The sequence below is a fragment of the Eleutherodactylus coqui genome, chromosome 12 (genome assembly GCF_035609145.1).
Source record: "Eleutherodactylus coqui strain aEleCoq1 chromosome 12, aEleCoq1.hap1, whole genome shotgun sequence".
Classification (NCBI taxonomy): Eukaryota; Metazoa; Chordata; class Amphibia; order Anura; family Eleutherodactylidae; genus Eleutherodactylus; species Eleutherodactylus coqui.
In genome coordinates this window covers 47,850,704-47,863,581 of record NC_089848.1, presented here as the reverse complement: position 1 = coordinate 47,863,581, position 12,878 = coordinate 47,850,704, and the positions used below count along the sequence as shown (strand labels likewise).

At 39.5% G+C, this 12,878-nt stretch overlaps 1 protein-coding gene across 2 annotated transcripts in view; it reads left to right on the top strand.

Moving 5' to 3' along the window:
• The window catches only part of RBMS3 (RNA binding motif single stranded interacting protein 3), a 630,590-nt gene that overhangs the window by 557,882 nt on the left and 59,830 nt on the right, over window positions 1-12,878 (top strand). For both annotated transcript variants that reach the window (XM_066584834.1, XM_066584833.1), the window contains exons 8-9: window positions 2,541-2,587; window positions 8,161-8,257. In XM_066584834.1, the coding sequence (XP_066440931.1) occupies window positions 2,541-2,587; window positions 8,161-8,257 (144 nt within the window). The remainder of the gene's footprint in view (window positions 1-2,540; window positions 2,588-8,160; window positions 8,258-12,878) is intronic.

Genomic DNA, 12,878 nt, shown 5'->3' with positions numbered 1-12,878 from the left:
AGGAAAAGCTAATGGGTCCCAACTCGATTATTCAATTCTAAGCACAAAAGAATTAGCGTCCAAATTTTACATATGGAATCTAATTCTCTCACTTCCCGATGTCATAGAAACTTGAAATTTGGCATGATCATTGATTATGTCATATATAGGAAAAGTTAATGGGTCCCAACTCGATTATTGAATTCTAAGCGCAAAAGAATTACTGTCCAAATTTTACATACGTAATCTAATTCTCTCACTTCCCGATGCAACAAATAACTACACAAATTTTTACCACACAAATGTGAAATTTGCCATGACCATTCTTTGCGTACTAAATATTGGAAATTTAAAGGGTTGCAACTTGATTATTCATTCCTATGCATAAAAGTGAGTGACCCCCTATGTAATGTAACTAATAACACACATCTGTACTGCACAAACTTGAAATTTGGCATGACCATTCCTATGTTATATAACTAATAACATATCTGTACCCCACAATATATGAGACAGTTATCTTCTCAGCAAAACAAAACGCATTTAGAAATATGAGTATATACTGACAGGAATAAAACTGACTGTCGTATGTATTGAAAGGCTGTAAAGTACAAAAGGAAGTGGACATGGACCGCTGGGATGGAGTATGCCTTTAAGTATAACAAGGGGCTTCAACCTTCAGTCTGGGTCGGAAATTTGAATAAAAAGGGGTGTTACCTTTCAGGGTAAAAATGAAGAGAGTTTGTGAGGTGACACATTCTGTGGGGTGACATTTTCACATACAGTCTGAGATAAATCTCTCTTCTATCAGCCTATACACAGAGAGGAATCTATCTGATCTGTGTGTTATGAGCAGCGTGCGAGAGGTGGACATTCTGTGTAGTGGCATTTTCACATACAGTCTGAGATAAATCTCTCTCCTATCTGCCTATACACTGAGAGGAATCTATTTGATCTGTGTATTATGAGCAGTGTGTGTGAGGTGGCACATTCTGTGGGGTGACATTTTCACATACAGTCTGAGATAAATCTCTCTCCTATCTGCCTATACACTGAGAGGAATCTATCTGATCTGTGTGTTATGAGCAGCGTGTGAGGTGGCACATTCTGTGGGGTGACATTTTCACATACAGTCTGAGATAAATCTCTCTCCTATCTGCCTATATACTGAGAGGAATCTATCTGATCTGTGTGTTATGAGCAGCGTGTGAGAGGTGCATATTCTGTGTAGTGGCATTTTTACATACAGTCTGAGGAAAATCTCTCTTTTGTCTGCCTATGCACGGAGAAGAATCTGATCTGTGTGTAATGAGCAGTGTGTGATAGGTGGACATTTTGTGGAGGGAAATTTTTACATACAGTCTGAGGAAAATCTCTCTTCTATCTGCCTATACGCTGAGAACAATCTAACTTATCTGTGTGTAATAAACTGCGTGTAAGGGGTGGACATTTTTACATACAGTCTGACAAAAATCTCTCTTCTATCTGCTTATATACTGAGAAAAATCTAACTGACCTGTGTGTAATGAGCAGCGTGTGAGGGGTGGACATTTTGTGTAGGGAAATTTTTACATACAGTTTGAGAAAAATCTCTCTTCTGTCTGCCTATACACTGAAAGAATCTAACTGGCTTGTATGTAATGAAAAAATATCTCTTCTATCTGCCTATGCACTGAAAATCAGCAAGAAATACGATTTATGAGAGCGGGTTTTTTTCAAAAATATATAAAGCCTAGGAAAGTTCTTTTTGGCACACACGCTACCTTTAGGCCTTTAACTTCAGGTAATAGGCAGGCATTTTTGAGAAATTGATTGTCCAACCGTGATAATTTACAATAAAATTGTGAATCTTGAAAAAAATGTAATTTATTTTCCATTAAACTATTAAATCTATCTTATCTGAATTTATTTGTACTCTAAAGTAACTACGACTTCATAAGATTTTCCGTGTGAACACCAGATAAACACCAGTACCAAATATCAGCTAGTTCTAAATAGAAGGCATTCAAATGTGTTTTATGAGCAACTTTTTTGTATAAATCTACTTTACATTCTACTTGTACAGAATTATAATTTATCATGAACGTGCCAATGGTGAATGTATTGAAAACCATAGTAGATTTTTTTGTCTCTTGTGGCCCCTATTTAGACTTGTAGGATCCATAAGCATTATTGTTGTTAAGGTTTCTAAATTCTATATAGTATATTCCACAGTATTTAAGTTTTTAACTATTATTTTTACTGAGAATAACAGTCAGGATATATTTCCTGTTGGCAGCATTCCTGAAATAACTTGTTATGTTGGCTTTTCCTTTTTGTTCAAATATCATGTTTTATTACAGTGTTGGCATTTACAATTCCATTGTCAGTAAACATCAATATTATGGATTATAAAGTGTTGGAATAAAAATTGCTATTATTGTTAAAGTGTAACTATCTTTTCAACAATATTTTTCTGCTTTGCTGAGAAAAGCACACTGATACAGTGTATTTTGGTAATTTACCATTTTTGCTTTTGAGCATGGAGTATTAAGTGTAAATTCTTTTTTCCTTAAATGCAGACTGGAATGGCACTGACATATGACCCAACAGCAGCTATGCAGAATGGGTGAGAAAAGCCTTTTTTTCTAGAGTCATCTTTTGTATTCATTATAACAACTTTTGCATGTGATCTCTTGAAACATACTGTAAATCCTGAGTCGAGAAAAACAACTTCCAGTTTAGTATGATGCTAATTAAGCATTGATTTCTAATTTTGATTTCAGTTTTGTCTTAATCCTAACAGCAGCACAGCAGTGGGTTTATTTCTGCCCATGTAGGCTAGTAGTACAGATGATAATGTTAATGAAATGAATCAGTAAGCCCCCTCTATATTATGTAAAAGCCCATTTAGATGGGACGAGTGTCAGGCAGATGATGCCTGACACTCACCCCCACACATACTCACTCTCATGTTGCTGCACAGGAGCTAGTATTGCTGGTTCAAAGCAGAGAGGCTACAGGAGATTTTACCCCTCGCGCTTCCCCGCCCCTCTCCATTGACATAACATAGCAGCCGTTCAGTACTGAACGGCTGCTATTTACACTTAACGACAATCATTCAGCTCATTGACTATCGTTTATGCTGCATAAACGATGGTTGATGATGAGCTGATCATCACTTATCGCTCAGTGTAAATAGCAGCCATTCAGTATTGAACGGCCACTGTGTTATGTCAATGGAGAGGGGCTGGGGAGCATGAGGAGAGAAATTTCCTGCAGCCTCCTGGCACCCCTGCTGGCACCTCTGTGAGCGAGCCAGCACTACTAGCTCCCATGCAACAGCACGGGAGCGAGGACACACAGGGATATTTGTCCTGTGCAAATGGGCCTTAAGGCTGAACTAGCTCCTCCCACATTGTGTTTATTATAAAGTAGTAGTATATAACCAGGGCTGGAAGTTTGTGCTACTGTTAGAACTGAAGGAAAGCAGATTAAAGTTCAGATTTTAGTTTGGCTTGAAATCCGTCATTCAGCAGAACAGCTGATAAGACGGACTGCATGCTATGCTCTGCCCAGGGACTGCTAATAACAGCTGATTCCATTGTCTTAGCTGTTCTCAGCTGTCAGCCCTGCCGGCAGAACAAAAGGAATTTATTCAGAGAACAGTGGACAGTCCTCTGAATAAATTCAGATCCTGGAGGCTCACACGCTGCTAATTGATACTAACAGGCATTAGTACCAATTAGCAGATTATGGAAAATGATAGCTCAAAAGCCATCTTTTGAGCGATCATCTGTGTGTCTAAACAGGCCTTAAGGGCTCAACTTCAATAATGGTTTGCAGAGGTGTTATGTGAACTTCAAAAGGCTGCAGTACAGATTTAATGCAAATGGAACAAACTTCTAGTGCACAGCACAGGGGAAGAAATACCAATATTATTTTGCTGATAGTTAGGATGTATGGGAACATTTATTTTTAACTCACATAAATGCAAGATAAATTAAATAAATTAGAGGATGAGTGACAGGACAAATGAGAAAAACTCAGTGAGGGCTCATTCAGAGAAACATAATTTTCGCGCTGCTAGCAGCGCAAAAATATTGTTGCTAGCAGTGCTGTAAAGATCGCATGAATGGGCTGCTTCCAACTACTTGAAGTAGCCCGTTCACACGTTAGCAGGTGTGCACTGCACACTATCTAGCTATATGGAACAGGTCCTATCTTTTGTGCACTCTACAAAGCTACATGCAACCTGCACTCGCATGTCCTATCTTAGTTAGATGTGCGTTGTTTCACATGCCTAACATTCTCTCATGTGAACGCTTCTATAGGAACTAGAGATGAGCAAGCATATTCGCTAAAGGCAATTGCTCGAGCGAGCATTGCCCTTAGCGAGTACCTGCCCGCTCGAGAGAAAAGGTTCGTTTGCCAGCGTGGGTGACAGGTGAGTTGCGTCAGAGAGCAGGGGGAGCGGGGGGCAGAGAGAGAGAGAGATATCTCCCCTCCGTTCCTCCCCACTCTCCCCGCCGCTCCCTGCCCACCACCGGCAGCCGGACCTTTTCTCTCGAGCAGGCAGGTACTCGCTAAGGGCAATGCTCGCTCGAGTAATTGCCCTTGGTGAGTATGCTCGCTCATCACTAATAGGAACCTATTGGCTCCTAGAAGAAGCACATTCTGTGTGCTGCTAGCAGTGCGAAAATGATGTTCAGCTGAATGAGCCCTAAAAAAAAGAATGAAAATAGTAAATTATTTACATTTACAATTATGTAAACTAACTGTTAGCATATTACATCTGAGCACGCACAAAAATCTAGTCAATTAGGAGCTCTCGGAAGGTTGGATATAGAGTTGACTGGAAATGATGGATCATGAGACTTAGCTACATACATAACATTGTGCTTAAATATATATAACGTTGGCCATCTTGTTCCTTCTCTGATACTATATAGAAGTTCTTGTGGAGAGTATTAATATGCATAGAAAAACCACAGCATTACATATGATCTGGACCCCACACACCTCGTCGGATTGGATGTACTAGTTTCCCAAATAGCCGAATATGTTATGAGAAGAGCATAAAGTACGAATAATGGAACTAAAGAGGGGAATGGGGGAAATTCGCTCAAAGGTACCAATATGAGGAAAAGCACTACCTGAAGAATAAAGAAGTTTATTTCTACTCATTTCCTCAAGTAGATCTGTGGTTTTCCTATGCTTATAGTATTCTGAGACTTTAAAGCCAGAGTTTTGTGCTGTGTGCAAGCTCAGTGCTTGATTTCAGGATATGGCTTAATACAGAGCTGTTGCTTTATTTTAATGAGTATTAACCTACCCCGCCAATGTAATACAGTTATGACACCCACAAGATTATACATTTGTATGGGTGACTCACTGGGATCTCTTATACTAACATTAGTGTTAACATATTCACATTCTCAGCATACATTGCATATTTGTAAACATCTGAAAGTAGTAAAATCTGAAGAGGTAGTGAATTCAATGAATGGTTGAGCGCTGCCTGTGTTTGGCTGAGAGCTGTGACCAATCACAGGCAGCGCTCAGCTGTTATTTATTGAATGGCTGAGCACCGCTTGTGTTTGGCTAAGCGCTCAGCCAATCAGATACAGCCCTTTCAGCAGGTGGGGATTTTAGATCCCCGCCTGCTGAAAGAGCTTCAGAGCAGTCCAGGGAGACAAGCGGCTAGACGCGCCTGAGCCCCAACAGCGGCGGAGAGTATATATATTTTTTTATTTTTTACATATGCTAGGGATGATTTTCAGGAAAGGGCTTATATTTAAAGCCCTTCCCCGAAAATCACTGCACGGGTTGCCGGCAGCCCATTGCTTTCAATGAGGCCTCTGGCAGCAGCGGGGCTTCATTGAAAGCAATGGCAGAACATTGAGATCCTCTGCCACAGCGGTCACAGCTGTGACTGCTGTGGCAGGGGATTTTTTACTCCCTGCGGGGAGTCCCCTTGTGGGCTTAGTCACACGGGCACCGATGCGCCTGTGTGACTGAGCCCTTACTGCAGGAAGAAGACGGCCACACTTCAGGATGGACGACTCCCCGCAGTGCCAAAGAAAGAATACATGACCGGCAATGAAGCCGGTCACATGTTCTTTCTTCCGGCGTTGCAGAGAGACGTTCGTCCTAAAGTGCGTCCGTCTTCTTCCTGCAGTAACACGGGCGCCGATGCGCCTGTGTGATTAAGCCCTGTCACTAAACACTGTGACAGTGCTGTCACAGTGTTCAGTGATGAGGGGACTCCCCGCGGTGAATATTGATGCAAAGCACGGACCTATGGTGCACGCATGTCCTATCTTTTGCAGGTGTGTGCATTTGCACGCCTGTAAAACATGGACATGTGAACACATCATAGGAAACCAATGGTTCTAATAGATGAGCAGTTTTGTGTGCATGTATGTGCGTGCGTAAACACGCTCGTGTGAACGAGGTCTTACTTTGTATAAAATATAGTATGGCATCAAGCATTTTTGCTTATTTTATTGTATTGGTCCGTTGTTCTACAACTGCCACATAATCACCCAGTTAAACCTGGCTGCACATTTTGTTAGAGAACAGCCATGCCTTAAGCTGTGTGTCTGATGTGTCAAATAGGCATTAGCTGTGAGTATAACCATAAATTACAACAATTTCAAATATGTCTTGAGAACAGGACAGATTTGCTGTGAGTGGAGCTTTAGTGTTATTCAATCTCTCTTAAGCATGCAGTTCTGCAGCATTAGCTTCATGGACTGGAGATCTACTTCACAATTGTACGGTAACTTCATATTGATTATTGGCTTAGTAGACAGAACATTTTTTAACAATTCTATAATAATGTTTGTATCTTTTGTAGCTTTGAAAGTTATTGCTAATAAGTAGGAATGCAAGAGATCTAAACACGTTTCTTGCCAATGTACTTGTTAGTCATAAGAAAAATATCGGACGGATGGTAAAACATCTTGGCCATGCCAATGGCTTTAGGGAACTAGAACTTGATTAGCATAGAAGGAAGATAAACCTTCGTGCCAGGTAGTTTAGCTCAGGCATCAATCATCTGTCTATGGCACATATGCCCAGAATATACACAATGGGGAAGATTTACTAAGAAAAATGTACAGAATTCTAGCAGCAATGTAGCCAAAAACGGGTGCACATGACTTGCTTCAACTTTTTTATACATTATAGAAAGTTTTTCTTTTTCACTACACGTTTTGAAAAGTGTCTAGAAAAAGGAGACATAAAATAAGATTTATTAACCCTTTCCAATCCACTGTCTGACCTCTGAAGACATTATGATTTAAGGCTGTACAGCTCTGATGTTGGAAGACGTCCGTCGGGGTTCTCTTACTGTATATTGCCAGCCTCTCTGCTGTTGGAGCCTATCTAACGTGTCACCTCATGCAGTACTGGCTTTAGCCAGCAGATAGTGCCGTTGCATAATGGCAGAAAAAGAGTAAGCCCCCTAGGAAAACCAGGATACAAATTGGATTGGAAAGGGTTAATGGTGTGGCCATTTTTGGTGCACTGTACTGGCGTCAAGTAAGCAAACCAAAAGGTGGCATAAGAGGAAAGTGTATAACATGTATTTTAAATGTATCATTCAGTGGGCATCATTTTGGCACATTTTCTGTCTGTCTGTTCCAATTTTAACTGGTCTAATTTAAGAGAATCTTAATAAATCTGTCCCAGTAAGAAACATACTTACCGCTCCTCTCCTCCAGTATTAATAGATCAGAACAAATGATAAACAGTTAAGTTATTGCAATTCAGGTATTATTTTGACACTCTCCCCAAAAAATGAGTATATGTATTTCTAGCTGAAGCTAAAAAAACATACACGTCCTCCTTCAGTTAAATCTTATCAAATGTATGAAATGCCATATATTGCAATACGTATGCAAGAGTGCGTGACCATTGACATATTCTAGATAGCAATGGGTAGGAATACCCTATAAAAGCTCTGAACTAATTTATAATGACAATGGAAGGTATAATCGGAGCCAGCTATTTCGAAAAGTGTGTAGACATATACAGTAGCACGAATGACCTTGCCAGAAAAAGTACATAAATATTGACGTGTCTTTTCAATTTTGCCTTGGTGGGCTCTAAAGTGAGGAATAAATGAAGCCAGTCATTCACTAATGGACTAAATTTCTCAACAAATCATCTACCATATTTCATTCTGTTTTCTAGATTTTATTCTCCTCCCTACAATATTGCAACAAACAGAATGATTCCACAAACATCCATCACACCTTTTATTGCTGCTTCACCTGTATCTACATATCAGGTACGTTCTGCATGAGAGTTAAATGAAACCTGTCACCAGTTCCAAGGAGGACAAACCACTTGCAGCCATAGAACAACAAAGAAGATGCTATTCCAAGACTTATTTTGCTATAGTGAACAAAAGTCAGAATATTTTGTAAAACAGACTTAAAGATTTCTGCACCCTATGCTAATATTGCTTGACTGGTCCAGTTTGTAGGCCCAGACCACCACTGTTGCCCTCATGGCATAATCTGGCCCCTCTCTTGATTAGTGACATAGATGATGTCTTCTGTCATCCACGGGACAGTCCAAATCTTATACACGCACCGCATGACCATAGATAGGCACATACGCAGATCATTTTGCCCTATTGTGGACAGATTTAGGTGACTTTTTTGCACGTTACGTGGTACATGCACAAGATTTGAACCGTCCCATGGGTGATATAGGAAACGGCTACCATGTCACTGATTGACTGAGGTGGCCCAGATCCTCTGATTGGACTGTCCAGGAACTATTATCATAGAGCTTGGGAAACTATAACAAAATAGGCTGTGAAATAAGCTCTCCTTTGTTTTTCTGTGGCTGCAAGTGGCTTACCGCCCTCAGAACTTGTGACTGGTTCACTTATTATAAATGTAATATAAATGTAGAAAAAATAAGTGATTTATTTAGTGATTTGACTTTTCAATATAGAAGACATTTAAGTGTTTTTGAATTTGTAAAAATACTTTAGACAATGCATTCTTCTTCTTCTGATTATTATTATTGTTATTATTATGTTTTGCAAACTAGCATCAGGTTATGAATGAATCCAACTGTTGGTATAAACACCCTAAATTTGGGAATTAAAAAAGTGCATACAAAAAGGATAAAAAAATATTGAAGGATAAAGATTGAGTATGAAAGCACTTAAAAATACATGGAATCTTTAAAAATGACAGCACTTTTATTACAGTGTAAAACACCATATTTTTATGCTTTAATCACTAAAAGTACTCTTGAACCACTTCCTCACTGCATAACATAAATACACAGCATGCAGCAATGAAGGCTTTATGGGGAGATCTTCAGAGATGAACCTGCTTCATAGCCAGTGGGTGTCAGCTGTTGCCCAAAACCTGACAGCTGCTAACAATGGCTGTAATTAAAGTAAAACTCTGATCATGACTGTTAACTATTAGGATGCTATGGTTAATGCTGACCGTAGCATCTAAACAGTCAGCAGGGAAGGACCCCGCCTTTCCCCATTGTTGCTCCCCCATGATGTAATTATGGGGTGTTGATGAGTTGGTATAGCATTCTAGGGGCTAGTGAAGGTTTCCCAGTCTGCCATGCATGTGTATACATTGAACCTTGCCTGTGGTGACACTGAATCTTACTATATTAGTGACCAAGTGATCATCAGTTTAAGTTCCATATGGGGTCAAAATTAAAACTTTAAGAAGGATTTACGCCTCGGTCAGACGGGCGTTTTTTCGTGCGATTTGCGCATGTGATCTGCGCATATATAGAACCATTGCTTCGCAATGGGATCGGTCACATGGCCGCTTTTTATGCAAATGTCCGATAAATTATAGGACACGAGGAATCGCAGATCGCGCCTATCTGCGATTCCTTGTGTTCTATATATGCGCTCAATGGGGCCGGCGGCAGCAGCGCCAACCCCATTGGGTACAAATACTACAAAGATCATTCTCCTCTGCCACAGCTGTAACAGCTGTGGCAGAGAAGAACGATGTTCGCCCATTGAATTCAATGGAGCCGGCAATACAGCCGGCTCCATTGAAGGCAATGGGCTGCCGGCTAGCGCGAGATATATATTTTTTTTATTTTTACACACTTTCGGATGATTTTCAGGGAAGGGCTTATATTTTTAAGCCCTTCCCGAAAATTCATCCCGTGCTCGACGGCAGTCCATAGCTTTCAATGGAGCCGGCTATATTGCCGACTCCATTGAATTCAATGGGCGAACATCGTTCTTCTCTGCCACAGCTGTTACAGCTGTGGCAGAGGAGAACGATCTTTGTAGTATATGTTCTCAATGGGGTCGGCGCTGCTGCCGCCGACCCCATTGAGCGCATATATAGAACACAAGGAATCGCAGATAGGCGTGATCTGCAATTCCTCGTGTCTGGCCCGTTTCGCCGAAAACGCTGCTAGCTGCAGATTTTTCGGCAATTTTTCGGCCCTGGTCACGCGATTTGCGGATGCGCATCCGTCATGCGATCTGCAAATCGCGGCAAAAAACAGTCGTCTGACCGAGGCCTAAATCTTTTTTTTCAAAATATAAACAAAATACTAAAAGTCTAAAAACCCTGTTTGTAATAAAACATGTAAACAATTTAAAAAAACCATATAATTGGTATGGTCATGTCCGGAAAAGTTCAAACTATTAAATTAACACATTATTTATTCATCACAATTAATGCTATAAGAAAAATATATACAAATGACAGAATTTCTTTTTTACGTACCCAGTATCTTAAAAGTGGTCAAAAAGTTGTATGTACTTCAATACCAATGTACCAATAAAAACAACAGCTTGACCTACAAAAAACAAGTCCTCATGCAGCCAAAATTATGGAAAAACAATACACTTATGGGTTCTAAAATGTGGCAAATGAATCAATTTTTTGATCAAACTTTTTTTAAAGTAGTACAACATACAAAACATATATACATTTGATATGTTCATAATCATTTGAACCACAGAATATAGTGAACATGTCATTTTTACTGCACTGTTAATGCCATATAAATGAAACACTCCCAAGATGGCACAATTGCATTTTTTTAATTTCACTTCACTTAAAAGGTTTTAAAACTTTTTCAGTACATTAAATGGTAGCATTAAAAAAAATACAGCTCCTCCCACAAAAAAATAACTCATCTATGTTGATAGAAAATAGGATTCCCATTTAAGGAGATAGCTAAGATTATCCTAAGTGTGGGAACATGTGTAGTAGTAGAATCATAGAATAGTAGAGTTGAAAGGCACCTTCAGGGTCATCCGGTCCAACCCCCTGCTCATTACAGGATTCATTAAATCATCCCAAACAGCTGTGTGTCCAGCCTCTGTTTAAAGACTTTCATTGAAGGAGAACTCGCCACCTCCTGTGGTAACTTGTTCTACCCATTGATCACCCTCACTGTCAAAAGTTTTTTCTAATATCTAATCTGTGTCTCCTCCCTTTCAGTTTCATCCCATTGCTTCTAGTCTTTTTTTGTTCAAAGGAGAATAAGGCTGATCCCTCTGCACGGTGACAGCCCTTCAGATATTTGTAGACAGCTATTAAATCTCTTAACATTTATTTTTTTTGCAAGCTAAACATTCCCAGATCCTTTATCCATTTCTCATAGGATATGATTTGCAGACGGTTTTTCATCTTGGTAGCTCTTCTCTGAACTTGTTCCAGTTTATCTATGTATTTTTTTAAATTTGCCTAGAACTAAACACAGTGTTTCAGATGAGGTTTGACTAAAGAAAAGTAGAGTGGGGTAATTACCTCATGTGATCTAGACTCAATGCTTCTCTTAATACATCCAAGAATTGTGTTTGCCTTTTATGCTGCTGCATCACATTGTTGACTCGTGTTCAGTCTATTATCTATTAGTATACCCAAGTCTTTTTCACATGTGCTGCTGCTTAGCATAATTGCTCCCATTCTGTATGTGCTTTTTTTCATTTTTGTTGCCCAGATGTAGGACTTTGCATTCTCCTTGTTAAATACCATTCAGTTAGTCGCCACCCACTGTTTAAGCTTGTCTAGATCTTTTTTAATCTTCTCTCTTTTCTCTAGTGTTAGCCATCCCTCCTAGCTTTGTGTCATCGGCAAATTTGCTCAGTTTCCCCTCAATTCCCTCCTCCTGATTACTTATAAAGATGTTGAACAACACTGGGCCTAGGACAGAGCCTTGTGGTACTCCACTTGAAACATTCTTCCAATTAGATGTGCAGCCATTTATGACAACTCTTTCAATACGATCACTCAGCCAGTTATAAAACCACCTAACAAATGCCTTGTGAATCTCATATTTGGTCATTTTTTCAAAAAAGGATGGTATAAGATAATTTGTCAAATTATTTACTAAAGTCAAGATATACTATATCTACTGCATTTCCCTGATCAACCCAGTCAGTGATTCTATCATGGGAGGAAATTAGATTTTTCTGGCATGACTTGCTGGCTCTGATAAATTAATCCTTTCTCATCCATGTACTTGTATAAATACTGTTTAATTTGTTCAAATAGTTTTCCTGGTATAGACATCAGGTTCACAAAAATGTAATTTTCTTGGTCCATCTTCCCTTTTTTGAAAATAGGGACAACATTTGCCCCTTACCAATCTTCTGGGGGTCTGTTCTCCATGAATTTTCAAGGATTATGGCAATTACCTCCGCTGCTTCCTTCAGTAGCCTAGGATGTAATTCATCTGAAGCTATTGATCTTCCATGTGCTATTATTCCTTCAATAGCACAGTGAAGATTAGTTGATGTTACATTTACTTTCTGATAGAAAACAGTTACAAAGTAGGAATTTAAAAGTTCGGCCTTCTCAGCATCATTTTTAACCAATTCACCATTTTCATCCTGTAAACATCCTATAGCAGCTTTGATTTTGCTTTTGACAAACCCC